This window comes from Lactuca serriola, chromosome 9, assembly GCF_051521515.1.
Source record: "Lactuca serriola cultivar US96UC23 chromosome 9, Lser_US96UC23_V15, whole genome shotgun sequence".
NCBI lineage: Eukaryota > Viridiplantae > Streptophyta > Magnoliopsida > Asterales > Asteraceae > Lactuca > Lactuca serriola.
The window spans coordinates 7,017,080-7,044,505 of NC_136416.1; the positions used below are offsets into that span (position 1 = coordinate 7,017,080).

The window sequence follows — 27,426 nt, forward strand, 5'->3', positions numbered from 1 at the left end:
ACCCACAATCTCTCTTTCCCATCTTCAATTAACTCTTCAAGAACCACCGACCACCATTTCTGGACAACCACCACCGGAGCACACTTCTTGAAGTCAAAATTCGGCCACTTTTTATGTGGTTTGTTTGTAGCATCCCTTATTCACAGAACCATCAACCAGATTATCGAATATAGCAGTGTGTAATTTGTTGAGATAAAATATGAATTTTCCTTCTTTGTTTGTATTAGAAAAAAGGAAACTAGAAACAGATCATCAAAGATGACCATCATCTGCATGTCTCAAATGCCATACTTCCATCGCCACCTTCCCAATTCCACCCTTCTTCTTCAATCAAACTGTAACATCCTCAAAATCATGACAAAAAATTTTCATTTTAAATTTAATAATTATAAAACCATTTGTTTGAAAACAACCATAACATCAAATCATATCAAAACCAGAGTATCAGTAGTCAAAACATATCATGATAAAACAATGTCAGAGTACAAATCCCAAAAATCTCATATGCGAAAAATCGTGTGTGTGATGCGCTGTTACCGTGTCGGCTCCTTTCCTTTCGAAGAGGAGGTACCTGAAACCAAAACTGAAAACCGTAAGCCCAAAGCTTATTGAGTTCCCCCATCATGCCATATACCATATACATATAATGTCTATCCCTCGTTATCTTTCAACCGGTATCTGACTGGCATAACTGGAAGCTTGACTCCCCTTCGGTATCTTTCAACCGGTACCGGGAGCTGGCCTCCCCTTTGGTATCTTTCAACCAGTAATCAGAGACTATTTCACCCCTACCACTACCACATAACATACTAGCACACATATAGCATAACAGATAGTGGCATACCAGATAATTATTACAAAGACAATCATTTAACTAACAACTCCTACTAGTGGGTCGATATTGTGGCCTTAGACCCACTCTTACTAGAAGGTAACTCACTTCAATGCCGTGAAGTAGTTAAACTGTCCTCGGTGTTGGGATCAACTTTCCTCAAACTCCTACACATAACATCTGTTTTAATTACTCTTTCAAACTTATAACCCCTTTAAGGGTCAACACTGGTCAATGGCCAAGTCAAAGGTCAACACTTTGGTCAAAGTCAACCTTCTGGTCCAAGTCAACATTATGGTTGACTCAACTCGCCGAGTTGGTCTGTGAACTCGTTGAGTTACCCTCTAATTCGCCGAGTTTCTCCTTATGACAGAATCGATACTTTTCGTTTGAACTCTTCGAGTCCTTCCATGAACTTGTTGAGTTCCCCTTCATACAAGTCGGGGAATTTCACTCGCAAATCGCCGAGTTGATCCTTAAACTCGTCGAGTTCCTCTTCATAGATATTGAGACATTTGCCATCAACTCGCCAAGTTCATCCTTGGACTCGTCGGGTTCTTTGATATTCAAGTCCATAAACATGTCCAACTTGTTAAGTCATATTCTAGAGTCAACAAGTTTGCTCAGTAACAGAAAAGGTTGGAGAATCACGACCTAACTCATCGAGTCGTATGAGCGACTCGTCGAGTCCCCCATAGTCTAAATCTATACAGTCGATTTTAGTCGGGCTTAATGAATCCAAAACGTAGATCTGGCCTCTTAGAGTTGATATAACACGTAAAGTTACGAACTTCACGTTCATGCATGGGTTATCTAGCTTAAAAGGCCCTAAAATGAGGTTCACAAGTTGCATGGGACTCCCATGGCCATAAAGTTGACACCTTTATGCCATGAAGTTCCTTAAAGGTTCCAAATCTGAAGTCAATACCCCAAAACATGCTTTCATCTATGAATGGCTCCAAAATATGCTCCTAAAAGCCCTAAACTACTCCATGAAGAGATATAGCAATGAATAGTCAAGGTATAGACTTTATACCTCAAATGAACTGGAAATGGAGCACAAACTATGGGTCTACTTGTTTCCTCTTGAGCCCCCAAGCTTCCTCTTGCTTCTCAAGCTTCAAAATCACCAAGAACACACAACAATGGCTCAAGAATACTCACAATGGGTTAAGGTTTCGAGTTAGGGTTTTCTAGACTAAGGGAGGCGATGAGGGAGGCCAAAATGGAGTGTTAAGGTCTTTAAATAGGGTGTAAACCCTCAAAATTAGGGTTTCACTATGGCAGTCCTACTCGTCGAGTCGAGGCTCCTTGAATCGTCGAGTAGACTTCATGTCTTGCATCTAAAAATATTCCGTTCCTACTCGACGAGTTTGGGGCCTCCAACTCGTCGAGTCCCATTGCAAAAACGAATAATTATTTTTTTAAATACATACCAGGAACCAGACGTTACACAAACACCTCATTCCACCTTAAAACCCACCACTAGCTTCCTACCACCTCCTTTGTTGGGTTACACCACCATCATAACACCCTTGTCGCACATTTGTTTATCGTTGCAAACCGCAAACAACACCCACTTCAAACCTTACCTTCAAAACACTACAAGAAATTTAGGTGTTTACCAACACATGTTATGTGTGGCTAGAAGACGATTATGTGTTGGTAGTTGTCTTTAGCTACACATAAATTAAGTGTCACTATGTGTTGGCTCATGCCTATAGATATAAATCATTACCTACACATTTGTGATGTGTGAGCATAGAGCGAGTTATACCTACACATACATGTGTGGCTAAAACTAGTAACTATGTGTAAGTAGAACTACTAGAAATTGTTTAAGTTATCAATGATGTGGCTGATGACATGTCAAATTATGTGGCACGCCCATACAAATTGTTGGTGACACATGTCATTCGATATGTGTGGGTAATAATTGTTATATGTGTAGGTAAGGATAAGATATGCAATATATAAAACACAATAAATAAAATATAAAAGTTAACAACACATATTATTATTGCTTTTAATAAGAAGTTAACGGTAAAAAAAACTTCTTTTGGAATGGAAATACATTAATCCTTGTTACAAATATTACATCAACAAAAGTTATCTCTAAGATTTCATGAAATTGAAGACCGTGTACCTAACACAACCATTGTATCTAGATAAAATTTCCTACTTTTTTACTTTGTTGTGTGCAAATATTACTACACTTGACTTGAGCATCACCAACATTTAGACGAAATTGTTAACATTGAGGTGGTTGGTTAGAGCATTAGTCAACTTTAGTCACAAAGAAGAGAAGATGCATCAGATATGAGCGACTGTGGTGTACTCCTATATCAACAAGAGGACCAAAGACTTTAAGTAGTTTATCCATTTCAACGTGAAACTCTTTTCACACATGACCGATCTTATGATACCTGTCAATTGACTCTTCAAACATACAATCAACACTTGGTCACTAGCTTTCCTCTTCGTGGCCAGAACCATGGCATCTTCATTTCCCTATATCAATGATGACCAGTTTGTAAACCAAACGGACTATAAAATGAAAATAGTTGACATTATGTTGACATACCTGGTGGTTTGAAGAGAAGAATAACTAGAATGTTTGTAATAAACCGACTTTCTTAGATGAGGAGACAATGACACTTGTTCAGAAATGAAATATCCGAACTAGCACCTAACGACTTTTGCTACATTGAGATATACTAGCAAATAACATAAGCAAATTACATGGAAAACCATTACAATTATTAAAACTTATATACAAAGTGGTAAAAACAACCTTGCACATAGCCATTGACTTCTTCTTCAAAGCTATAAGCTTGTAAATTTGAAAGTTTATCCTGTCAATATGAAAGTAAACGGAAAAGAAAAGGAGAAATTCAATCTTACATAAACCAAAAAAGTAATAGTGTAACATAATAACATGAAATATTGCACCATTTGTGAGAACAAGCAGTAAAGAACATGATATTTCAATCAATTACAAATCAAGCAATTTGCATATTATCACCACGTTAACCTCCATTTCCACCTACAAACAACAATACATTTCAACCCAATTACAAATAAATACAACTTTTCAGTAATAATAAAAGCCTACGCAACTTTTCATACCAATATCAATACAAATCAAAGCATTTAAAAAATTCTAAACAAAAAGAAGATAAATTTAGGGCGGTCAATGACAAAAGAAAATAAAGTGCAGAAACAACAAAGCGAGGGTTCAAGAGTACCTTGACGGGATCAACAAGAAAGAGCCGTCACGAAAAAAGACGACGTTATTGGTCAAAAACAGTGTCAGCACTGACAGTCGGAAAAACGGCGGCAACAAGATAACGCGGGTTAATAACTTCAGTTGTTTCTGTAGGGAATTTAGTGTGGGGAAAAAAGGTAATTGCTAAAACGCAGATCGTGAAGCAGTAGAACGGTGAGTGATGAAAGGGTGTTACGAGATGAGCGGGAGTTAAGTTTTTTTTGGCCAATATATATTTGCCAGTAGCGGAAAACAGTTTAAATTATTTGGGGAGAATGGGCTTTTTCCACTTTGGGGGAGAATGGCCGGATAATTCGCTGATAATTCATTGCCAATTTCCTCCACGTCTTGATCGGTGATCCTATCTACACATATGTTATGGTTTTATATATGTGTAGGAAAATAACTTACCACGTAATTTTTTGATTAAAAGTTATGTAATACATTCAAATACACATTTATAGATTAATATTACGTGGTAAAACATAATATTTACTTACACATATGTTTGCTTTTAAATATGTGTAGGCATTTATCTACACATTACAAAAAAAATATATTATGTGTAGGTAATTTAACATACAAAAATATATTATGTGTAGGTAATTTAACATAATATTTACTTACACATATGTTTACTTTTAAATATGTGTAGGCATTTACCTACACATTACAAAAAAATATATTATGTGTAGGTAATTTAACATACAATCGACTATTAAACTTGGAGGCAAATTTCCTTCTAATTACATTGTGTTACTAAAAATTATTATCCACACATATAATATGTAGATGTTCTTGAAAAATATTATTGAGATTTACCCACACATATACAAATATATGTGTAGGTATTTACCTACATTTAATATGTGTAGGTAAATTATGTGTGGGTAAATACCCTAATTTCTTGTAGTGAAACCAGAAAACCCACCTTAGTCAGAACCACCTTCATACAACCTGAAACATTCAAATCTGTTCATTGCCTCCAAACAACAACTACTACTTTCCTTATACACCCTCGAAGCCAACCATCTCCATCTCCCAAGTTTCTGAACTTTACCATCACCAAAACCACCTAGAGCCACCACCAAATCAGCCCCTGAAAACCATCTAAAACTGTAACACCCGAAATCAAAAAGGTCAAGAAAGGAAAGGAAAAACCCTAAGTTAAAGAGGGTTGACTCGTCGAGTCCAGGGAGGAACTCGGCGAGTCGGAGCGGGATCCGGGTGTAAAGCAAGTGACCGACTCGGCGAGTCGGCAAGTGGACTCGGCGAGTCAGGTCTGGGTTGGGAAACCCTAATTTCGGTACTTGGTACCCTATTTAAGCATCTTAATCTCTTCCCTAGGGCTCATTTGCGGCCCTATAGTCCAGAACCAGAAACCCTAAGCCTCCATTGTTGCTCAATCAAGCTTTCTTGCCAATTTGGGTGATTTGAAGGAAGAAGGAGGAAGGCACACATTGGGGATTCAAGAATTGGCAGTAGATCCAGAGTTTGTGAGGTCTTCCAGAGCTTTTGAAGGTAATGAGTCGCTACCTTCCCTCTTTTGCATATAGATCAACCTTTATCATGGGATTTGGGGCTTTTAGGACAAGTTTATGAACCATTTCGAGTTAGAAGCCCAGATCTGAAGTTGCTACTTCAGATCTATGTGTATCTTGGCCTAGAGAATCATAAAGCATCAGTCTATGGGTTGATTGTTGAGCCTCTTTGTCTCAAACCCTAGTTTATAGTGATTTTGAGCCTAGATCTCGTTAGCTACACGTAAAGTTTGCCACTTTACGTAAGGAATAGGCTTTAGAAGAGTGGATCTACAGTTTGGAGTCCATGCATGACTCAAAAGTCCTCTGCATGTATGTAGATCTGTATGGACTCGGTGAGTCCTTCGAGTGGACTCGGCGAGTAGCATGAAGATGAGGAGGAACTCGACGAGTGGGATGAACAACTCGTCGAGTCGGATGAAGTTAAGCATGAACTCGGCGAGTTGGAAGAACAACTCGACGAGTTGGTTGAAGATTGCCTTGGACTCGGCGAGTCTATTAGTGGACTCGGCGAGTCAGGTCGTGAAACCCCAATCCCTTCGAGTTGAGATTCGAATCAGTGAGTCGGGTGGAGACTCAACGAGTTGGACAGGTCAGGACTCGGAAATAGTTGGACTCGGCGAGTCATGGACTGACTCGGCGAGTCGAGTCGCGAATAGAAAGACCCTGAGCATATGAACTCGACGAGTCATTAGGTGGACTCGGCGAGTAGGGTTGACCTGGAAGGTTGACTTTGACCAGGACTTTGACTTTGAACAGAGTTGACCTTGTTGACTTTTAGAGGACTGTCAGACTAAGTGTCATATTGATATTGGTAGCTCGGAGAGCTGGAGGAGCAGCGGCTCAGGGGATTGTCGATCAGCAGCCAGAGGATTATCGGCGGAGCTCAACAGTTCAGGTGAGTTTCCTTCCAGTAGGAACGGGTCTAAGGCCACAATGCCGGCCCATTTAGCTAGCAATAGTTTCTGGATTTTGATCTGATGCAGTAGTTAGTATGTTTGATGCCTTCGTGGCTCAGACAGAATTTATGTGTTATGTGTTCCGGGCTACGGCCCGATGCAGTATGCAGTGTATGTGTGTTCATGCTAGTTGATATGTTTATGTTATGTGATGTTCAGTTAGTTCCGGACTTCGGTCCGATGCAGGGGGCAAGGCCCCAGTTAGTCCGGACTTCGGTCCGATGCAGGGGACAAGGTCCCAATCAGTTTCCGAACTTCGGTCCGATGCAGGGGGCAAGGCCCCAGTTAGTCCGGACTTCGGTCCGATGCAGACTTTGGTCCGATACAGGGGGCAAGGCCCCAGTTAGTCCGGACCTCGGTCCGATGCAGTGGGCAAGGCCCAGTATGTGCTTCATATGTTATTGCATGGTATGTGGTAGATTGGGGGAGCCCACTAAGCTTCGTGCTTACGGTTTTCAGTTTTGGTTTCAGGTACTCATTTTTCAAAAGAGGAGCTCGGGAAGATTGCAGTGCACACACCATAGTCAGTTAGCCTGGGAATGTTTGACTCTGATAATGAGATTATGTTTTGAATTAATACTCTAAAAATTATATTATGACTTATGAGACAGTTTTGTAAATATGGTTTTAGTAATGTTTTAAAAGAAATTTTTAGTCGTGATTTTTGGGTCGTTACAAAAACACCACATGGAATGTGATCCCCTCTCCGTCTTTGTCATCGACGGAGAAGATTTGGGTTTGATCTGAAGGTTTCGGGTTCGTTTTTTGAGGTTTGAGTGATGACCATTGGTCGTTACAGGAGGTCTGTAATAGAGATGACCGAGTGAATTTAAAGGAGAAGATAATGGTGCCAGAGTGATGGTGATGGATATGTGGTTTCGCGATGTGGGTAATATGTGGAGAAGATGGTTGATATGGTTGAATCTTGTTGTAGGTTTGAAGCTTCAAGATGATAGTGAAAATGGGGGCGTCAGTGACGGGAGTGGGTGAGAAAGAGGGGATAAAGATAGGAGTTGGGGGGAAATGGATATATATATATATATATATATATATATATATATATATATATATATATATATATATATATATATATATATATATATAGATTAATAAGGACAAAACAATCATTTCATCTCAATAAGGATGAAACGTGCAAATTTAAAACAAATGAGAGACGATCTGAGTTAATTTTTGAAAATAAGGATTAAACAAATGTTTGGACATATGCATAAACAAATGTTTGGACATATGCACGAGAAATAATTGGTGTAATTTACCCTTCATTTGATAAATCTGTAAAACGTTGACTTGACAATCCACTAAAATGTATATATTAAGGAGATAGATATATATTGGTGGAACTATTATTTTTCTATTATGTAAAATTAATTGGCAAATATAAGCTTAAAAATCACAACATTGAATGTACTACATTTTAGGTCAACAAGGAAGACAAATCGAACATAGTTATTCTAGACGAATCATGGGCTAAGTAATATGCATCGAGTTAAAATAAATAAATTTATTGATTGCTAAAATATAGGAACAAAATAGGTTGAAACGTGATGCTACTCGGGATTTAAAGTTTATTTCAATTAAATTTTAAATGCAAATATATCATCTGAGTATTATAAAGGGTTATAAATGAGTCGTGTTACTTGTAAGTTATTGATATCAATTTCTTGAAAGCTCGACTCAAAATTGAGTTGAACGAGTACAAGCCAAACTCTTAGGGTCATTTATTAAACTAACTTGAGCTCAAGCTTTAGTCTAAAAGTTCGATTAGGCCCAAGGCTAAATGAACTTCTATATAAAATATTAACAAATAATTTGTCCATCCTACATCCAAGGAAAAAGTTATAAGGAAACTAGATATATGGTGAACATAAAGAAAAAAAAAGTACAACAATTAAAAGATGTAGATTCATTACATTGTTAGATATTTTTCCTTACTGAATTAAACCATATACTAGTAGTATAATTGTAAGTGTTCTAAAAAGCATGTAATGGTGATGTCAATACATGTCATGGCGGCATATTAAAAACCTTCGTGGTGATGTTGCTAGGTATTATATTAATATACACTTCAACAATATTCAATATTCTAATGCTTGATCATCTTTAATTTTCAATCTTCTTTATAAAATGTATTTACATAAAACAATAATCATTATTATTATACTGTGATTCATAAGCCTAAAATGACATTTCAAACTTTAAAAACCTAACCTTTTAGGGATTATAAAATCTAACAAACAAACAACCATACTAACGTATTTTTGTGTAATAATAAATAAAAAGCAACACAATTGACAATTTAATAGCGTCCGCTTCCAAATCCGAATAACAAATCCTGAATACGCCTTTTGAAGTCCGAATAAGTGTTGTTGTTGTTGTTGTTTTTTTTTTTTTTTTTTTTTCAATCTTAAATCCAACGAGAAAATAAAGATACTTATGGAAACTCAAGTAGATTTCGATAACTTAAATGCAATATACCCTATATACAACATGTACTTAATTAATTTCATAAATCAAATGAAGATATGGGACTGTGGGGATACATCGTTATTTTTCCAAATTTTACAATCTATTTTTATTTCAACTTTATGGAAATATCCAAAATTGGTCAAAATTTGGAACGGAATTTCTATGAAATAAATTAAAACAAATGCATTGATTTGGTAGAGATGTATTCAATTTTTTGGATTCCTTGCTTTTTTTTTCGTTGATCAATCCATTGATGAAACCGAAGTAATCTCTATATAAAGAATCGTTGAGTTTCATCACTAGCATGATCAAAACAAGTTTATTGGTGTTAATTCTCTAAGTAGCATCGAAATATCAACGACATAATTCATCATCATGAGTTCCACCGCTGTCATTTCTTATCCACCACCGATTGATGTTCCCCGGTCATCAGAATCGGTTGAGCACGAGAACAATAACATTCAAGAAGGTAAGGAAAACAATGTTGCAATAAAAACTCTTGTGACATCGGCGGAAATTGATCTCTTAGGGCTTGGAGACAATAAGGTGGTGAAAGGCGGTGCTACGGACATACCGGTGGGAGGAAAACCCAATGAGGCGGTGCATATTTCGACTAATCAGAGCGGAGTTCACGAGAATCCCAATGAAATAGTCTACAGTTTTCCTCCAAATTTATCAGTTTTAAACATAAACGGACGAATGAGATTTGAACTCGTGACAGTGAGAGAGAATGGACGGTTACAGATATTCATGGTACCATACCACTGTTCGCAGTTGGTAAGGAGTCATCTGAGAAACGGTCGAGTGACGATGTGGCTTCTGAAAGATGCACATATGGATTTGGTATGAGTTTCTAGGAAACCTTTTTAGGTTCTAAAGATCATAAAATAAAATCACTTTTTACCCAGCTAAGTTGCTTTTTTTCTAAAGCAGTCAAATACAAATAAATAAATCTTACTAGATGCTTGTTGGGATCTACCGAATGGATATTGAGAACTTTGAATCAAATATTATGATTCCCTTACTATATTTTAATACTTGTGTTTACTTGTTGTCATGCATCCAAGTTTTTCATTTGTAAAATTGTCTTTTTTTTTTCATAAAAGATTTAGAAAACCATATAAAAATGTTAGTATTCTTGCATTGTTTTTTTATCCACCTAGCGTTGGTAATCTATTGGATATGATTAATAATATGATTTTCAACTCGTAATCTTTATAAACTCATATTCATATTAATATATATTAATTATATCATATGGTTCATCTAACGGTCAGCAATTTATATAATATGTGATATTAGATAATAGATATAGACATGACAGTCTAAAAAAGAATTAAACATGTGTTTATAGATTATTATTTACTAGCAACAAACATTTATTGTATATATTATATAAGAAGATTTTTTTACATACGAAAAAATATATATTGACAGAAAAGTTGAAGGGTTTCTCCTAAAAGTTTATATATGTATATACATGTTATATTGTTGAAGATAGCTAAAGTATTCTTTTTTAATTTTTCAGTAACTAGTTGCGAGACCTTGTACTACACGAGTTAAAAAAAAAAGTTAAATATAGAGATCTAAATCTTAAACATTTAAGAGTTTGAATTTATAAAAAAAATGAGAAAAATATTAAATTATTGAAATTGAAATGTTCCTTTCTCTTTTAAATTTAAACATATAATCTAAATAAATAAACAAAGAAAATAATTGGGCATTTAATTTATGAAATTTGAAATTAAAAGGAAAATTACATTAATAAAACTGATACATTTATTATAATTATTACATTTAAATATTATAAAGTTTAATAAAATGAGAAGAATTCATAAAATAACAAATGCAAAAACGAAATGGCATTTATTTATTTATTAGGATACAGTGATATACTATACATTAAACAAACATTATTGGGTTATGGGTTCCTTCCCCGGGTGAAGTAGAGTTACCCATTTGGCATTTGGGCTTCAGGTAAAAGGAGAACATATTTTGATTTAACAGACCTATATCTTTTTTTTTGAATAAAAAACACTAATAATTTTATATCCATATTAACCTACGAAATCAGGGCTACAAATATGATAATTTGTAACCAACTTAAGTGTATCACATCGGGCTAGTTGGACTGTTTGGTGACATTTCGAAGTGGACATTAGGTTGTTGCCTCTTTTAGAGTGAATTGTTTTGGACTAGATTTTCATTTTAGTATGTAAATAATTACTTAAATGGAAAAAAAATCAAATAATTAGTGCTTCTTCTGGAAAAAAAAAATCGTATTGGCTATTATAGATAAAAGGAGGCTGATTTTAAAATTGTGACATCCATTAAGCAAAAGTAGATGTGTAAATGACTCCACCTAACTGACAATTACGGAAAATTATGTGTTGTTTATCTCCTTGCATCTTATTATTATGGCCTCGTTTGTTTTTTTTACAAAAATACTTTTTGAGCACTTTTCATTTCTGGCGGGTAGACGTTTCTCAAGTCCATGTCTTCTTCCGCACACATGGAAAAAGACAAAATACATTTAACCACTTCCAAAACAAACAACACCTACGTGTGTTGATTGAAACCCTAAGAAATGTTCAAGTTCCTATCAAGAGCTCAAATGGTCTTAAATATCTGCAAGAATTATATTGTTGGCGCATTAAGGCAAGGTCGAATAACTTGAAAATGAGCAAGCCCAAAAATATACACCAAAAAATGTCCAAACTCCAACCTTTAAGTACATACATGTTAACTCAGGTCTTGAACAGCTCGACGAGTCGAATTCTTATAAACTCGAACTTGACTTGTTTTGAGCTCATATTTCTACATACTGAAGCTCGAATTATCAAACAAAAGGCTTGACTTGTTTGCAGCCCTACTTGATTATGATACAACACCTGCATTTGATCATCAACATTCAACTTAGCCATTTTACAGGATTATAAAGTAAGTATTAAGTATTAGGAACCTGCACTCCAAGTCAGGTTTGGGGACTTTATATTTGTTCAAATGCAAGTCAACTTTATCCCTCCTCATGTCCATTCTTCAAGTTGCAAAACCCTAGCTTTAAGAAAGGATGAATAAGTCATTTCAAAATTCAAATATAGATGTAGATAGAAGGATGGATGGAAAATGAAGTGCATGCCTTTTTTGTGATTTCTTAAAAGGCTTCGGGGTTGGTGTACTCTAGCAGCATATGCGGTGACCTGTATATTTTTACCAATGTCCAGTACAAGACCTCTTCAACTACCAGTTCGCCCTCAGCTCTAGCAGCATATATATCCTCACAAATGGCAATCAATCTACACACACACACACACACACCAAAGTTACTTTAATCAAAAATGCCAAAATGATGGAAAATCATAATTTACTTTAAATCAGCTGATATTGGGCTATAACAAATTTAATGGCTTAGCTAAAAATAAAACGAGTTAAATAGTGAAAAAAGGTACCTGTCACAAGAAGGAAGGTTCTCGAATGGAATTCTCATTCTCAAGTCAGAGCACTGAAGCCTTATGAAGCGACCAACTGCTAATACAAAGGTAATGTAGAGACCCCATATACTCGATTTGCTCAACGTCTCACCAAGAAGACCCTCTTAATCAGATTCAACAAATAATTATCAATATGTATTTTTTTTTCTAAACTTTTTGATTATATATTTAAAGAAAGATGGACTTACGTGGCGTTTCCTCTGACACTACAATGGCCATGGGCCCCATCAAATCTCCACATGCACTTGAATTCAACCAATCAATATCGTAAAATGACCACCATTCTGAATTCCCACGATGTAGGAGAAGCTTCGCATCCACTCCACCTGCCTGTACATGTAATTTGTAAAATTAAAATTCCAGCATTAGGGTTAGGGATACGGATACAACCATACAGGATATATATATATATATATATATATATATATATATATATATATATATATATATATATATATATATATATATATATATATATATATATATATATATGTACCTTTTGGTCGAAGAGTCTGACATCCCCTGAACCAGTCAAGCGAAAATACCTTGGATAAGTGTTATTTATCCTAAAGCTATTGGTGGAACCATTAAGAACCTGCTCAAGTTCTGAAGGCGTGGGAAGATCTGAGCGTTGTATAGTTTGTTCGTATTTTACAACTTCTTTGTTCTTAGGCCTGTCTCGAGTCAGCACCCAAGAAAATTTCATATCCATGGCCATATCAAGAGACTGAATGAACTTTCTTTGAATGGCATCAGGGACAAGCCACAAACTAATGGCATCGGCTTGGCAACATATCATTTGGATATCATCCACATTATAAGAATCCAGGTAATTATTGGGATCAAGATTAGCTGAAGGTTTCAACACGTTCCATGGTGTGATTGCACATAGAGTTGTCTCGTATAACATCAATCGTCCACCGTTTGTCTTTATGTGAAACTGAACACTTACATCATTAATAGGGTTGGCTATGTTTGTCGGGTTACCACTACTATACATCTGCAATTTAAAAAATTTTGTTTAAGAAATATCAACAACCATGCAAAATCATGTATATATAAATAAAGAATAGAGAAATAACTTACAAGCATAGGAGCCCATATGACACAGATTAATATAAAGAATAAGCATAAGCCATTGCAAAATTTAGTAACTTTCTTCTGCCTCTCTCCTTGTCTACGACCGGCCATGTTCAGAACTGCATCAGATTTGACAAGGTACAAACTTGCATTTATGTCCTCCAACTATAACCGCAAAATTACATACATCAATCAGTTTATTTATATACATGCCAGATGCTGAAAATCATTCATGAAAATGAAAAGTCCTTTCAGATTTCTATGGATAGTTAACTTCCTCTTTATTTCTGAAAATAAAGCCAAAATTTGACTTGCTTTCTTGGTTCTTAACACATCTTGATAGATTAAAAAAAAAAAAAAATAGGAACTTACCTTGAGCCAGTCATACATGGTCAAAGATGTGGTGGTGCATGACCAATCAAGAACACATCTTAATTCATAGAGGAAGGGGAGTGCACGGTAGAGTCGGTAACCCAAATAATTAACTCTAGTAATACTGCTAGTCAAAAACTGCCTATATAAAGTACTCTTATGAGGAACCCCTGATCGTATTTGCATGGCTTGAAGGGCCAAAGAGATGGCTTTAGTAAGATATATTGCACGCAGTGCTAAACCTGCTGCATGGTGCTGTGAAGGTTCCATGCTCCAGGCATACTCAGTCACTGAGTATGTGAAAATTACAAGGTTACATATGTAAAATATCACTTTCCCTGTTGCAAATGAACACAGATATAGAACGCGATCAAGCACGATCAAGAAGAAGATAGCCTGCATATACATATATATATAAAATCTAATTAGCTTACACCCACCCCACCCTAAATAAGGTATTCATTCAAGTGATAAAAAAAAAAAAAAAAAAAGTAAATAAATAAAAAAAAAAAAAAAAAAAAAAAAAAAAAAAAAAAACTTGCCATCAAGATGAACACAAACTCCTTTGGAAACTGATCTTCCAGCTGATAAACATCTAGAAATTCGTTTTTATTCTTTATAACAGACTGGTAGAAAATGGCTACCAAAAAGAAAACAGCCAAATCCGCACCGAATATGTAGGCATATAGATCGATCTCTCTTTTGCCTCCCCCTATTACGGATACAATAGAATAAGGAAATCCAAAATGTTTAGAAAGACCAGCATCTTCTGCTTCTATTATCTCCTTAGCCACATCAGCTGCAGGAGTTAGAGACTTGTAGTTTTCAGCCATAAGACATTCCTCCCTTGGTGATGCATACGTGACTTCAAAAACCGCCAATGCCACATTTGGGCTGTCTTTACTCTTTTCAATGCTACGTACCTGGACAGTACTCGCATAAGAGCAAGTGTCAGGGTCTGATATCTTGCATTTTGAATTATGTACAAATCTAAGCATTTGGTTGACTCCCGATTCTACCCTTGCTGGTTGAATCCCGTATTCCGGCCATGAATGAACATCTAATGATAACTGGATAAAATACGGGGGAGATTCTGCTTCCTGTGTCAGTGATTTCCAGTAATTAACACAGTTCCCGATGATCAGTTTAGCAATATTTTTTACAATCTGAAGAACCTTTTGTGTGTTCTCTCTCCAACTTGAACTAAAAAGAACCTCCTTAGGGTTGACGATTCTCCCCGTGAAATTGCTGAACTCGGTTGCGAAAATCCATTCGCTGTCTTTGGCAGTTATAGAGCTCTGAATGAGGGTAAATAGGTAAACTAGAAATAGTGGCAACAAACTGACAACGAATGAAGAGGTTATTCTGTTTGTAGGAAACCCCCATTCCGGAAGAGAGACGGAATTGATAGTGATCCCACAATGTTGGATGATGATTTGATACACATACTGAATCAAAATATAGAACTCAGTGTAGATCAGCATTACAACCCAGAAGATGTAACTAGGTCCGGTGTTCACACAAAGAGCATACAAGAAGAGAGCTGCAAGATACACCATGGAAAGCAGGCTAAAGTTCCAAAGAAAGACAAGAAGGAAGCAACAATAGCAGACAATGTCATTATTCGATTGCATCTGTCCCCATATATGTTGAAAGATTATCCCACAACTAGCTGATTCAGAACCAGTTCTACTTCTTTCAGATTGCAAAGAAGATGAACGATTCGAAGCTATGTGACTCTCGTTTTGGCTTTCTGTCTCACTATTTTTACCAGTGGGTGATAACGAAGTCGGGTCATCCGAATCTAAATCTTCTTGAGGGATATTTAAGTAATTTGCTAAGTTGGAAACCGCCCGATTTCCGATCGACTGTACTTGAGAAACACCATCACCTATCAACTGTACAGCAGATATCAATGTGCTTTCTTTCATAGGCCCTTTACCTTTCTTCTCCATCTCTGCGATGTCCTCATCAAACTCAGCAACTTCAATAAGATGCGAGTTTTCTGGCGACTCGAATGCAGGTAAACTTTCGGTTCCATGGAATTCAAATGGTAATGGCATCTCCATATTAATATCCGACGCGTGTTTCTTGAGATTATCTTCTTCTTTATTAACAACACACTGAGTGGTATAATCGGTATTTAAAGAGACAGCTCTCCTTCTTCGTAGCCCTTCGTTACGAGGTGAATCATCATGAGTATGTTCATGAGCAGGACACGTAGTGTGAAGCTGGATCTGTAAGTTTAGCATTTCGGATTTCATCTTCTCCACTTGCATATTCCTCTGGCGTTTCTTCTCTTTGTCTTCACGAATATGCTGCAACTGCTCAGTTTTCCATGCAGCCTTCTTCTCTTGTTCGCGTACAATCGCACCGATTTGCTCAGCTTCGAGATATTGGAATACGTAATTTAGCTCTGGAGAGGAAAACATGTATGACTGCAATGACACCAGAATGAAGATGATAATCTCAACCAAGGCAGACCTTGAGGTAATCCGGAATCCATAATCATACTTATAAAATCCAATAACTTCATAAACATAGTCTATGGTTTCACATTTCCCTTCGTTAAAAACACCAACGAATGGTGATTGATAGGCAAGAGAGAGAACAATGACAGCAAAGTTGTATATCCGCAACCACTTAAAGATCTTGTTCTTTTTCTTTAGTATTGTAAGTCTGAGTCGGAAAAGACTTAGAGCAAAAGCGAGATATCCAAGGTGTAATATATCGTATTCGAGAGTTCCAGTGATTAAAATTAAGGCAAGCACAAGATCCAACAGATGGCAGTAGCAGTATAGTCTTAAGTAGTCAAGAAGAGTCCAGATGGTTTTGGTTTCAAGAGAAAGGTCTTTCCAAACAAACGCATTCTTGCGTTGAGAAATCATTTGGCGATATGTATATGATCCTGAGAAACTACAGAATCGATCGGCTCGCAGCTTGAAACATGAAAACTTGAAGACTATGAAGTAACTGATCAGCACTCTTGGGTCATCAACAGTAAGTCCTACACACAGTTATAACAAAAATTAAGAATGCAAATGTTGGTGATTTCATGATCCAATTTGATACTCAAGTTACACCATGTTAATTTCTAGATGAATTCATCAAAAGGATGAAGAGGAGAGAACAGTACCTAGCCAGCAGCGACGACAATAGCTGAAATGAAATTCCGAAGTCCTCCAGCAGTCATGGCAGTGTAAGGTGTTGTCACTTTCACCAAATTCACTTAAAGGCCTTTCAGTCTTCCAAATGGCAAAATATTCGAGTAAAAGAACACTAGCAAAAAGGACAACAAATAATGACCATGATCTTTGTACTAGTTGTCGGCCAAGCACAACACAAGCAGCAAGTGATGCGATATACAGCAGAGAAATGGCATTAAGAAGAGCAAAACTCGCAAGAAGCAATGCGATCATGTTAATCTCAAGGCCAAAGAGGATGAACATGTTCTCCATCCAAAACTTTAGGTATATCTTTAAGGAAGTCTTCTGCATTTCAAATCTCTCTTTTCGTAAGAAAAGAACCTGTTTCTTTTTCCATTTATGGTTCTCATTAACCTGTCCCCAAAAATACCCAAGCATGTATCTTCTGTTATTACTCTTGGTACCTGAATCACCAGATGATTCTTGGCTGTTTGCTGGCCAAGAGTTGATGCTTCTCAACCCCATCTTTTTAATAGATGAAAAAACATTATCCTCATCTGGAATCGAGGCAACTGGTAACACATCTTCTTGAGAGAAAAACAATGGGCAAGGCTCTTCCCATTGACCTACACCCGAAAGCCAACTGGGAAGCACCTCTAACCAATGGAAGACATTATACTGAAGGGTACATGCAGCAATGACCAGTACCTTAGCCCTCAACCCTGCTTCTAAACCTCTAGCTCCAGGCTGATACACCTTTAACCCTAGAAAGTTGGAAAAAGCAGAGTGTTTTTGCCCAGGAAACATTGAAGCTTGTTCCCCACACAACTGGAATAAATACTCTGATGTCACGAGAAATCCCGTGTAAACCAAAAATGATTTTGATGGGATCCGGGAAGCTTTTGGTAAAATTGAGCAGAAGACAGTGCCAAGAAGATAGAGAAAACCGAATGCACTTATTGGAGATATTGCTGCGTAGAACATAGCAGCAAACAAGATTTTTTGACTGTGCCATATTAGAAGCCTTCTAATAAACCCAATCACCCCAAACTGGAGCCGATTTGTGTCCTCTAAGTTAGGATACCTGTTTTGTCTCCTCTCGTAGCTATAAAGTTGCATTGCGATTGTTATTGCTAATGCTTCCGAAACGTTTTCAAATACTGCTGCTTCTGAATTGTAGCCAAGGTATTTATAAAGATCAACTTTTGTGGATATCCATCCCTCAAAACTTGGGAAGATGCTCAAAATATAGATGAGAATAAACATCACGATTGAATATGCTTTCAATGGGAACCATAGACGCTTTCTTGTCTTCTCAACAAGTTGTCTGCCAGTAATCCAGAAAAGGAGAAGAAAAAGGTACCCAAATGACACGTAATTAGGTGGAGTCATGTAGACTGTGATAAGTATAGTTACAAACGCGATGTAAGTGCCAAATGAACGATATAGCGATAGAAACCTCTGCCCTATTGCACTGAGATATGATGCCACTTTTCTCTCTGAAACAAAAAAACACAAAGTTATTAGAAAAGTTGATAATATAAAAATTAGAAGAAATGGTGGTGAATGTGAATGTACCTTGGGAGGGGTTATCATCGATGTGTGTAGAGTTTGCAACAGCATAAACAGATAACAAAACTGATTTATTCAAACCAGCTTTTAAAATACTAAATCCAATGGGAGGGCGAGGTGTGTGCTGCACAATTGCTGAGAAAGAAAACAGAACTTTGTGACCATGCTTCTGAATGGCACAGAAACCTGCAAGCAAAGCTATTTCCACAAAATCCCAGGTGCTATCACATTCAAGGAGACCTGCATCAATTTGGTTACAATTCTTATTATTTAACAGAATAAATAGAAAAGCAGGAAACCATGTGTAATAACTAATCCCACATTGGTTACAGATTCAAGTTTATTTGAGTTTATGTGTAGGATTGGTGAACCAATTAGAAATAGACAATACCTAACTGAGATAAAATTGCCCAACTTATAGTGTCACTTTTCCTCAAGGCCCCAGAGACAAGATTTATCTGAAGAGTGTACAAGATTGCGAAATGAATCTCACACAGAAGAAGTAAGGCGCCTTGCACTCTTGGGCTGATGCGGTGGCTCAATAAATACAGAAAAAAGAATATCACTGAAGCACAGATAAAATAGTAGCACTTATAAGGGCTTGTTCCATGATCAGATCAGATAGTACTAGTAGTAAAATTATATTAATTAGAGAGTAAACGTACTATATACAGCATGGATGAAACCAGGCTTCATTGCAATGAGAAATATTTGCACTAGCATGATTGCCCGGTTACATTTGCGAAGCACCCAAGCGATTGTGGCTACAATCAGCACTTTTGTTTCTTCTTTAACTGCATTTACAATTGCTTTTAGTAAAAGAATAACAAATTAATCAGTAAGAATTGAGAAATTAAATTTGAAAATAAAAAAAAAGACCTTCAGGGGTAGAGTCTCCATCAGACGTACTGGGGACCTCATCAGAGAGGTAGAGGAAAACAGAGTTGTTGACAAGGTTAACAAGGGCAACTAAAAATCCAAGACAAAACTGAGCAAGGATAAAGAAACCAGGAAATGGATAATGCCACAACCCCACCATTTCCCAAACCTGTGTGTCCTGTATATGAAATTTAAGGAAAGAAACATACAAGATTATTTCTCATGAAAGGGAAATAGAATGAAAAAAAGATAATTACCTTTCCAAGCTTCCCATTCTGGTTTGAGAAAACTATATTGAAAATATATGTACTGACAGCCCAAAACAGAATGAAGACAAGGAGCAGCCCGTTTAGTCTGTGCAAACGGAACAAGGATGGGAACACAAATATAATGTAGCCGACATATCCAAGCAATCCAAATGCACACACACTTGCATAATAGAAGCTCCATAAGGAAAGAGCAAACAAGGACACCTGTCAATTTCATCACTGAAAATTTAACAAAAATAAGCCGAAAGATAATTGACATGCTCGACTTAACCTGAAACCAAAATACATTGACTAGGTCAAGGAAGCAACAAGCATGTGAAAAAAAAATGTTGCACTTATAAACTATAGAGATTCATATAAGATTTTAGACAGAACAAATCCAAAGACAGTCCACACTACATTTATTAAAAAAAAAAAGAGCCTAAATAACATCACTACTACAAGAGTGCTTATCGATATTTAGATTCAATCAGATCATGTCCTTGACCTCCAAACATACTATTTAGATTTCAATGGTAACTCATGTATTAATGAGGTAGTATATTCATGAAAAATATCCAATAAAACTTATATCATAACAGATTTTGTGGATTGATGCATAATAATAAAAAGGACCATGACAGTATAAAACTTATGAGGGCCTTTCATGTGTTACAGGATCTTTGGGTAGTACCAGATTAACTACAATTTTAGATTCTTGTTTTGCAAGTATAGCCTAGTCATGATTGTACAGTTGAACTTCTGTCAGACCTTCTGTTTATGAAATTTTTACAACAGTTACATCATAGTACTTAAAAGCATGTGATACTTTCCAGAAACAGAATTTGATTATGTTTTATGCATGCAAGAAACTAGGTAGCGAGATTTACTAGAATTCCAATTTGATGTAAACATATTTGATCAGTTGTTTGTTATACATCTAGAGATTATAAGTATGTCCAGTTAAGGGTACGTACTGGGGCACCATAGGTAAAGAAATTGATGCTGAATGTCCGAAAAACTGCACCTCTTAGTAAAACATTGGTGTCTCGTTCACCAGATCTACAGATGATATTGCCTTAAATTAGATCATACGATAACTTTGATACATATAAATCAATTTTGCATTATATTTTAACTCGGTTACCTTGATTCACGGATGAAAAAAGAATTTGTAGATGGGAGAAGATGTTCGGCCAAGTTGCCTTCTCTCATGGACATGATCAAATTCATTTCCTCCAAGTCAAGTTTGACAAAAGATAACTGCATAAATGCTGCAAAATTATCAACTGTACCAAAGTTTGATACAATAAGCAGCAAAATTTGCAGTTATGTACATGGGTAACTAAGTAGAAATACACCAAACACTGAAAGATTTATGTACTGATTTTGTATGACTTCACCATGGAAGCAATAAAACTATTAAAAAAGTTCCATTTTAACCACTCCACTATAAAACACGAAATGAAAATGACGAAAATATCCTTAATTTTGACCCATTTTGTGTAAATGAACCAGACTGCATAGCTGGTCTTTGATATATATATTTTTTTTTATAGTTGAGCTGCCTAAATGAGACTTCTCTAATAGTTTGTTGGACTCCATAGGCATTTTCTTTATAAGTAGCTTTTTAAAGGGGGGGAGGAAAGTATAATGTTGATAGAAATCTAAAGAAAATGTTGGCAAGTTCCTGGAAAAAGGTGTACCCCGAAGAAATATATGATCAGCGAAAGACCAGAACAAATTTCTGTCCAATCAGATTCCGAAGAAATTCTGTATAGGCCGATGAAATCACCTATCATATTCGGTGATCTTGTGGGGAGCTGATACATATACAGAAAGATAATATTGAATCCCGCATATAGCCAAAGAGCTCTCCACCACCTTCATAACAATTTAAACAAATGCAAGCAAAATTCATTATATATTACTTTGTATAACAAGTTTAAATATTATGATAGAAATCTTCACTTTGTATAACAAGAATCAACATTTTTTATTGTACTAGGATAATCAACAAGTACTATAAAGTCACCTGAAGACACCATGAAAGTTGCTCGATAATGACCAATCCACAAGACCCACACAGCTAGAAACGAAAAATGGTAAAGAAACCCAAGAAGTGTTGCTGATACCCACAACCAACTGAACAGCAGGCAACAGCAAGAAGAAAGCAACCTTCACATGTGAACCTTCCATACCACCAAATGGGGACAGAAAGATTCCAGTCAATTTATGACAATAATTTCTAAGAGCTCAAGTTATGTCAAACATTCGACTTGTATCAATTTTGTTTAAATAAATCCCAGTCAAAAGCCAAGGGGGTCAAGTTTCATAAGGAAATGTGAAGTTGAGGATCAGTATGTTGGGAAAAAAAAAAAAATCATCAAGCAAAGCTTTAAATTTATTAACTTGTACTAACCTATTCGTTCTATGGCTTCTGCAAGATCCCCCAAAAATGAAGATGACCATGTAAACAAGCCTAATCTGATTTCATGGAGTTCAGTCGTAGCAGTGAATGCTGCTAATAGTTGCAAGGTCAAATAATAAATTATTTTTGGTGATCTTGGTCTCTTGATTCTGCAAAAACATACTTCATTAGTATGCATGACAGATTAATTACACAGCAAGAGCCAAGAGCAGCTGATGCTGATGAGATTGAAAATTTAAAATCTCACATCATGAATCCTATAAACTTTGCCCACACAGGTTCTTCTGCACTGCATCTTCCACACCAAATGGCCCATGCTAAAAGAAAAGTCAATTGTGAAAGGATAACAACAAGTGAGTAAACAACAATACCCCATAGTACAATTCTCCCCTTTGAGTGAAATCCTACAAAAGAAAAATACATCAAGTAAGCTTGATATGATATCAATTGCTTAACAGATACACTATAAGGAAGTGTTATGTCAGATGCATTTACAGTGCATGAATAATGCAGATAGAAACTGGAGCTCGTCTTCAAAGAGTTTAAAGATGTTTAAGCAGTCCTACTGTATCTGATGAACGAATATAGAGTAATACCTCTTTCCAGATGAACGAATAGAATAAGTAGAGAACCTAGCAAGTTCCCAAGAGAGATCAAACTCCAATTCAGTAAAGCAGCTGCAGATACAGAAACAATTAGCATATGTGTAGAAAGGTAATAGAGCGATCAGATAAAATTGTCCAAGATTTAACGGTCTACAATAACAAATTCTTTCAACGTTTACCCCTGAGCTAACTCATTTATTTGTACGGAAAAGTTGTCCAATAATCTCAATTGACAGGACTCAGTGAAAAACGTCATATGAATTGACAATAACTTGACATAATCACGAACAATGTCGCAAGTACAAAGATCACAGTGCATTGTTTGTCACTTCAATTTTGAAGTCCACGCTAATCTAAGCTTTATGTAGAGAAAACAAATACTATAATCTGTGTTTTAACGACAAACATGAGGTACCTACATGAATCCACAGTAATAAAATCAAACGACATGCATGCACAACACACATCGTTTTGCCCCTAATTCACACTCGATTGTTCTGTGAATAACTATCAGGTGATCTTCATATAAAACTTGCCCAATTAAATAACGAAGAAATAAAATTTTACCTGTAAATAGTAGCAATGACAACAGATATCCTCCGACTAATACCCCCATTCTTGGCTCGTAAGGTCGAAGCCAGATCGTTCATATCATCAGTTGATTATTTAATCAGATTTTCAGTGGAAATTCTCTTTTCGAGCAAAAAATTCGAAAATTTTGAATCCAGAAGAAGCTATTTTTCCCAGTATTGGTTCGATTTCTGTAAACTAACAGCAAAAATCAGAAAAGGCGAGTGGATCTTGATGGAAGATTTACGTAAAATTGCGAGCTCCATGTACATCTACGATTAGTGTGATCACGGAAGGTGATTACGTAATTTTGATTTGAAAAGACTTGTCCAAGACCACGTGGCTGAAAAAGGACAGCAAGCAAACAAAAAAAATGCGTTTGCCGGGAGTCGAACCCGGGTCTATTGCTTGGAAGGCAATTATCCTAACCGTTGGACTACAAACGCAATTTATGTAACAATTTTACCCGTTGTCTAGTCATCTAAATATTCATGTTTCTTGTATTGCTTTACTTCCCATTTACGTTGTTACATATTTGTATAGTTTACGTTATGTTACTAGACATTTTTATTGTGTTGCTCTGTATCCTAATTTTTATACGTATCTAGTTTCTGGGTTTATATTTTTTATGGACCAAACGTTTGATATTTTTTTCAATGCATTTTGTATCGGTTGAAATTTTTTGGATAACCTAGGATTGTCGATTGGATCCACCTAGGAATTCCCAACAAAGTCAACATTGTAGTGTCCATATTTATATGTTGCAAACTTGGGAGGAGTCACATTTTAATTAATTATATTTGTTTTCTGAAAGCATGAACTATAAATTCTAAAGTATAGATCATAAATTAAAAACTGCTTCTATACACTTTTCCATGCAATTTGTTTTATTTTGAGGTTTATGAGTTGTGTTTTATCACCATCAATGTGACTTGCAGTGATCACTTGAAAATTAAGCACTTTTAAATGGAATTGCATTCACGTTCAAATCTCATATGCTTTTAAATTGAGTGGCACGTCGCAAAAAAAAAAATGATTTTTTAAAATTGTTAAAAAGTTGAGCCGCCTTCTACCTTTATTTCATTCTCAAATTACATTTTTGATTCCTGAATCTTCCAAGTTAACATTTTATTTGTTTATGTTTTTCTAAATTAACCGTTTTGCAGTATAGGGGCTTTGTTGCAAAGATAAATGTTTCCCGACTATGGACCTCTTGATTTAAAAGTAGTTTACTCGAGATTTAAAGTAAAAAACTATAGGGGCTTTGTTGTAAAGATAAATGTTTCCCGACTATGGACCTCTTGCGGCGTCGTTTCGTCGATATAGCGTTCGAATTATAGACATCCTCCTCCTCCCCTTCCTTATCCCTCCTTTCGCTTCTCCAGCGAAGAGCATGAACTCTTTACTGCCAACGTCCGTCTACAAAGCGCCATTGTCGAATTTCTTCTGCATCAATCCTTCAGCTCTTAGATTAACTCCTCGATTTCGTGGCAAAAGCTTCAACGTTCATGCATCTTCAAATGAATTAGATACGAAAACGGTGGATGAGGGCAAAGAAGAGTATCAGGAATCGATTGGAGTTACGAATGCTGAAACAAAGAAAATTTCAGTTGGAGCAACATCGAGCACTCCAACGATCGAGAAAGACCTAAAAAAGGTAATACAAAAGCCTAATCTACAATCTGTTCCAAATTGTATACGAACGGTTGTGAATTCATAATGAAAAAAAAAAAAAAAAAAAGCGGTTAACAAATTTAAGATAACATTTCTGTGGTAATCACTCGAAATATGAGTAATATGATTAATCCATTCACCTTGAAAGCTGAAACAATCTCATTCCAAGTTCCAAAATTCTATGATTAATTGATGAATTACATTTGATTCTACTCATCTTTGGTTGAAGTGGTTGAAAGTTGTGATGATGATGAGTTGATCCTTGTATTTGGTTAAACATGGCAAACTATTGTATTTGGTTTGAACAGGTTGTCCAGAAAACTGCTGCTACATTTGCACCCAGGGCGTCCACAGCTTCAAAGAATCCAGCAGTACCTGGAACAACACTATACACTGTATTCGAGGTTCAAGCGTATGCATCAATGCTGGTGGGTGGAGCTCTCTCTTTTAACCTCATATTCCCCTCAAATGAACCTGATATCTGGAGATTAATGGGAATGTGGTCAATCTGGATGTTCAGTAAGTACCACGACCGCTCTTCACTCTTTCATAGCGCTTTAATTGAGTAAATTGTCTTTGAATCTTATCATATGACCTGTTACACAGCTATTCCTTCCCTTCGTGCAAGAGACTGCTCAAAGAATGAGAAGGAAGCTCTGAATTATCTGTTTCTCCTTGTCCCATTGCTGAATGTTACAATCCCCTTCTTCTTGAAATCTTTTGCACTCGTTTGGTCTGCAGATACTGTAGCTTTTTTTGCTATGTATGCATGGAAGGTACCATAATTACTTTATCTGCACCTCTTTCACACCACTACTTGTAATCTCTCTCTCTCTCTCTGTTTGTTTATTAACTTGTTGTATATTGATTTAATGTTTTGTGCAGCTTGGGTGGTTACAGAAAACTGATTAGCTAGCTAGGTCTTGCTATGAAGATCTTTATTCAAAAAAACAAGTGGATTTGGGGTTTTGGAAGTTGATAGCTTGTTCAAGCCAAGGGCACAGGGTCCGTTTACAATAGGGTAGGGAAATGGTGTATATGTGATATGATGATATTCATGTCCCTATGTGATGTATGGATGTGGTTGCATAGGTGTTGTATGTATGTTTACAATGTGTCTTAAGACAGGGGGATGAAATGAAATGTATATGGTGAGAAGGTGGGTTCAGTAACAGGTAATTATACGGTTGGGCCAAGTCGGTTGACCTACAAACACTTTTTATTAACTTCAAAAATAATTTAATGAATTAAATATGATTTCAAAAATGATTTAATGAATTAAATAATTTAATAATCCACTTTCTTTTAATAGAGCGATTTGGAGTTCTCATGCAGTTTGAATTCAAATAGGATCGTTTTCCATCTTCGAGTCATTTGCCATTCACCAATTGACATATATCAGTTTAATTTTTAGGCTAGCTTAATTACTTGATAGGCTGAAATTGTCACCTCAACTTTTGTGATTCATAGTGTAAATGAATTACCCAAATATAAAACATGATACTAATACAGTATCTTTAGCCTTTAGGAATACAAACAGTTGGTTTTAGGCATTTTCTTTTTCTCCGGTCTATAATCTATATATCAAATATATCAAGTAGTTGGGGCCAAAATAGTTAAGTTGCTTTTATGGATTACAGTGAGCGAGGTTGGATCGACCCAAAAACACCTTTTGTCCAATTTTCAATATGACAAATATATTAAATATTACATAGTTTTTAAAATACTAATGTAATTATTTTTACGAATAATTAGTAGTTTTTAAGCATTTGAACATAGATGAGACGACTTTTACTTATTTGACATGTTTTCTTTTTTTGCGCTGTAAAAACAAAAGAATCTTACGCAACTCATTTATGGGTTAACGACCAAAACTGTGATATCTAATTCTAGTCATCATAGGGAGTGAAGGATAAGTATAGTAACAAATTTCTCGGACATCTTTGGTTTTACTCTCATGAGTCATGCTCTTTTTAAAATTTAATTTCGTCAAAATGGTGTTATTTGGACCCCAAGTGTTAGGATAGGACACCTAATAGAATGTCAACTTAGAAGTCAGGTCAAGGAAAATAGGTTGAAAATCACAAGCCAACATATTCCAACTTCCAAGTTCACCAAGAGAAGTTTAAACCTGAAGCCCAACATTTGCGATTTACCCACCCAAAGGCCTATCACATGAGGGTAAATCGCAAGGTACCATCAGTAGTTTTTTGGGTGTGCCGGGTTTTAAACCCTTGACCTTCCTTTAAGGATTTCACCCTTCATCTACTT

The 27,426-nt window shown here is 36.1% G+C and overlaps 2 protein-coding genes and 1 non-coding gene across 4 annotated transcripts; 1 reads left to right on the plus strand and 2 right to left on the minus strand.

Annotated features, from left to right (window-relative positions):
• Nucleotides 1-11,683: 11,683 nt before the first annotated feature.
• Nucleotides 11,684-23,759, minus strand: LOC145072139 (piezo-type mechanosensitive ion channel homolog). Of its 2 annotated transcripts, XM_079018524.1 has the most exons (24): nucleotides 23,479-23,759; nucleotides 22,903-22,983; nucleotides 22,554-22,710; nucleotides 22,298-22,455; nucleotides 21,911-22,067; nucleotides 21,582-21,759; nucleotides 21,023-21,138; nucleotides 20,853-20,937; nucleotides 19,885-20,100; nucleotides 19,628-19,805; nucleotides 19,414-19,542; nucleotides 19,140-19,313; nucleotides 18,755-18,988; nucleotides 17,167-18,675; nucleotides 14,573-17,037; nucleotides 14,031-14,426; nucleotides 13,665-13,823; nucleotides 13,075-13,578; nucleotides 12,767-12,908; nucleotides 12,537-12,681; nucleotides 12,227-12,383; nucleotides 12,050-12,141; nucleotides 11,813-11,978; nucleotides 11,684-11,715 (listed from the first exon to the last, which is right to left on the minus strand). In XM_079018524.1, exons 1-21 carry the CDS (start codon nucleotides 23,525-23,527, stop codon nucleotides 12,242-12,244), a joined length of 7,374 nt encoding a protein of 2,457 aa, XP_078874650.1. In that variant the 5' UTR covers nucleotides 23,528-23,759; the 3' UTR covers nucleotides 11,684-11,715; nucleotides 11,813-11,978; nucleotides 12,050-12,141; nucleotides 12,227-12,241. The 2 variants fall into 2 exon arrangements, with proteins under 2 accessions (XP_078874650.1, XP_078874649.1); XM_079018523.1 differs by having other exon boundaries at nucleotides 11,684-11,978.
• Nucleotides 23,760-23,855: 96 nt separating this feature from the next.
• Nucleotides 23,856-23,927, minus strand: TRNAG-UCC (transfer RNA glycine (anticodon UCC)). Its single transcript has one exon. It is a non-coding gene; the product is annotated as a tRNA-Gly (tRNA).
• An 818-nt stretch (nucleotides 23,928-24,745) lies between these two features.
• Nucleotides 24,746-26,327, plus strand: RPH1 (resistance to phytophthora 1). Its single transcript, XM_079020890.1, has 4 exons — nucleotides 24,746-25,138; nucleotides 25,464-25,674; nucleotides 25,762-25,931; nucleotides 26,041-26,327. Exons 1-4 carry the CDS (start codon nucleotides 24,761-24,763, stop codon nucleotides 26,065-26,067), a joined length of 786 nt encoding a protein of 261 aa, XP_078877016.1. The 5' UTR covers nucleotides 24,746-24,760; the 3' UTR covers nucleotides 26,068-26,327.
• Nucleotides 26,328-27,426: the final 1,099 nt, after the last annotated feature.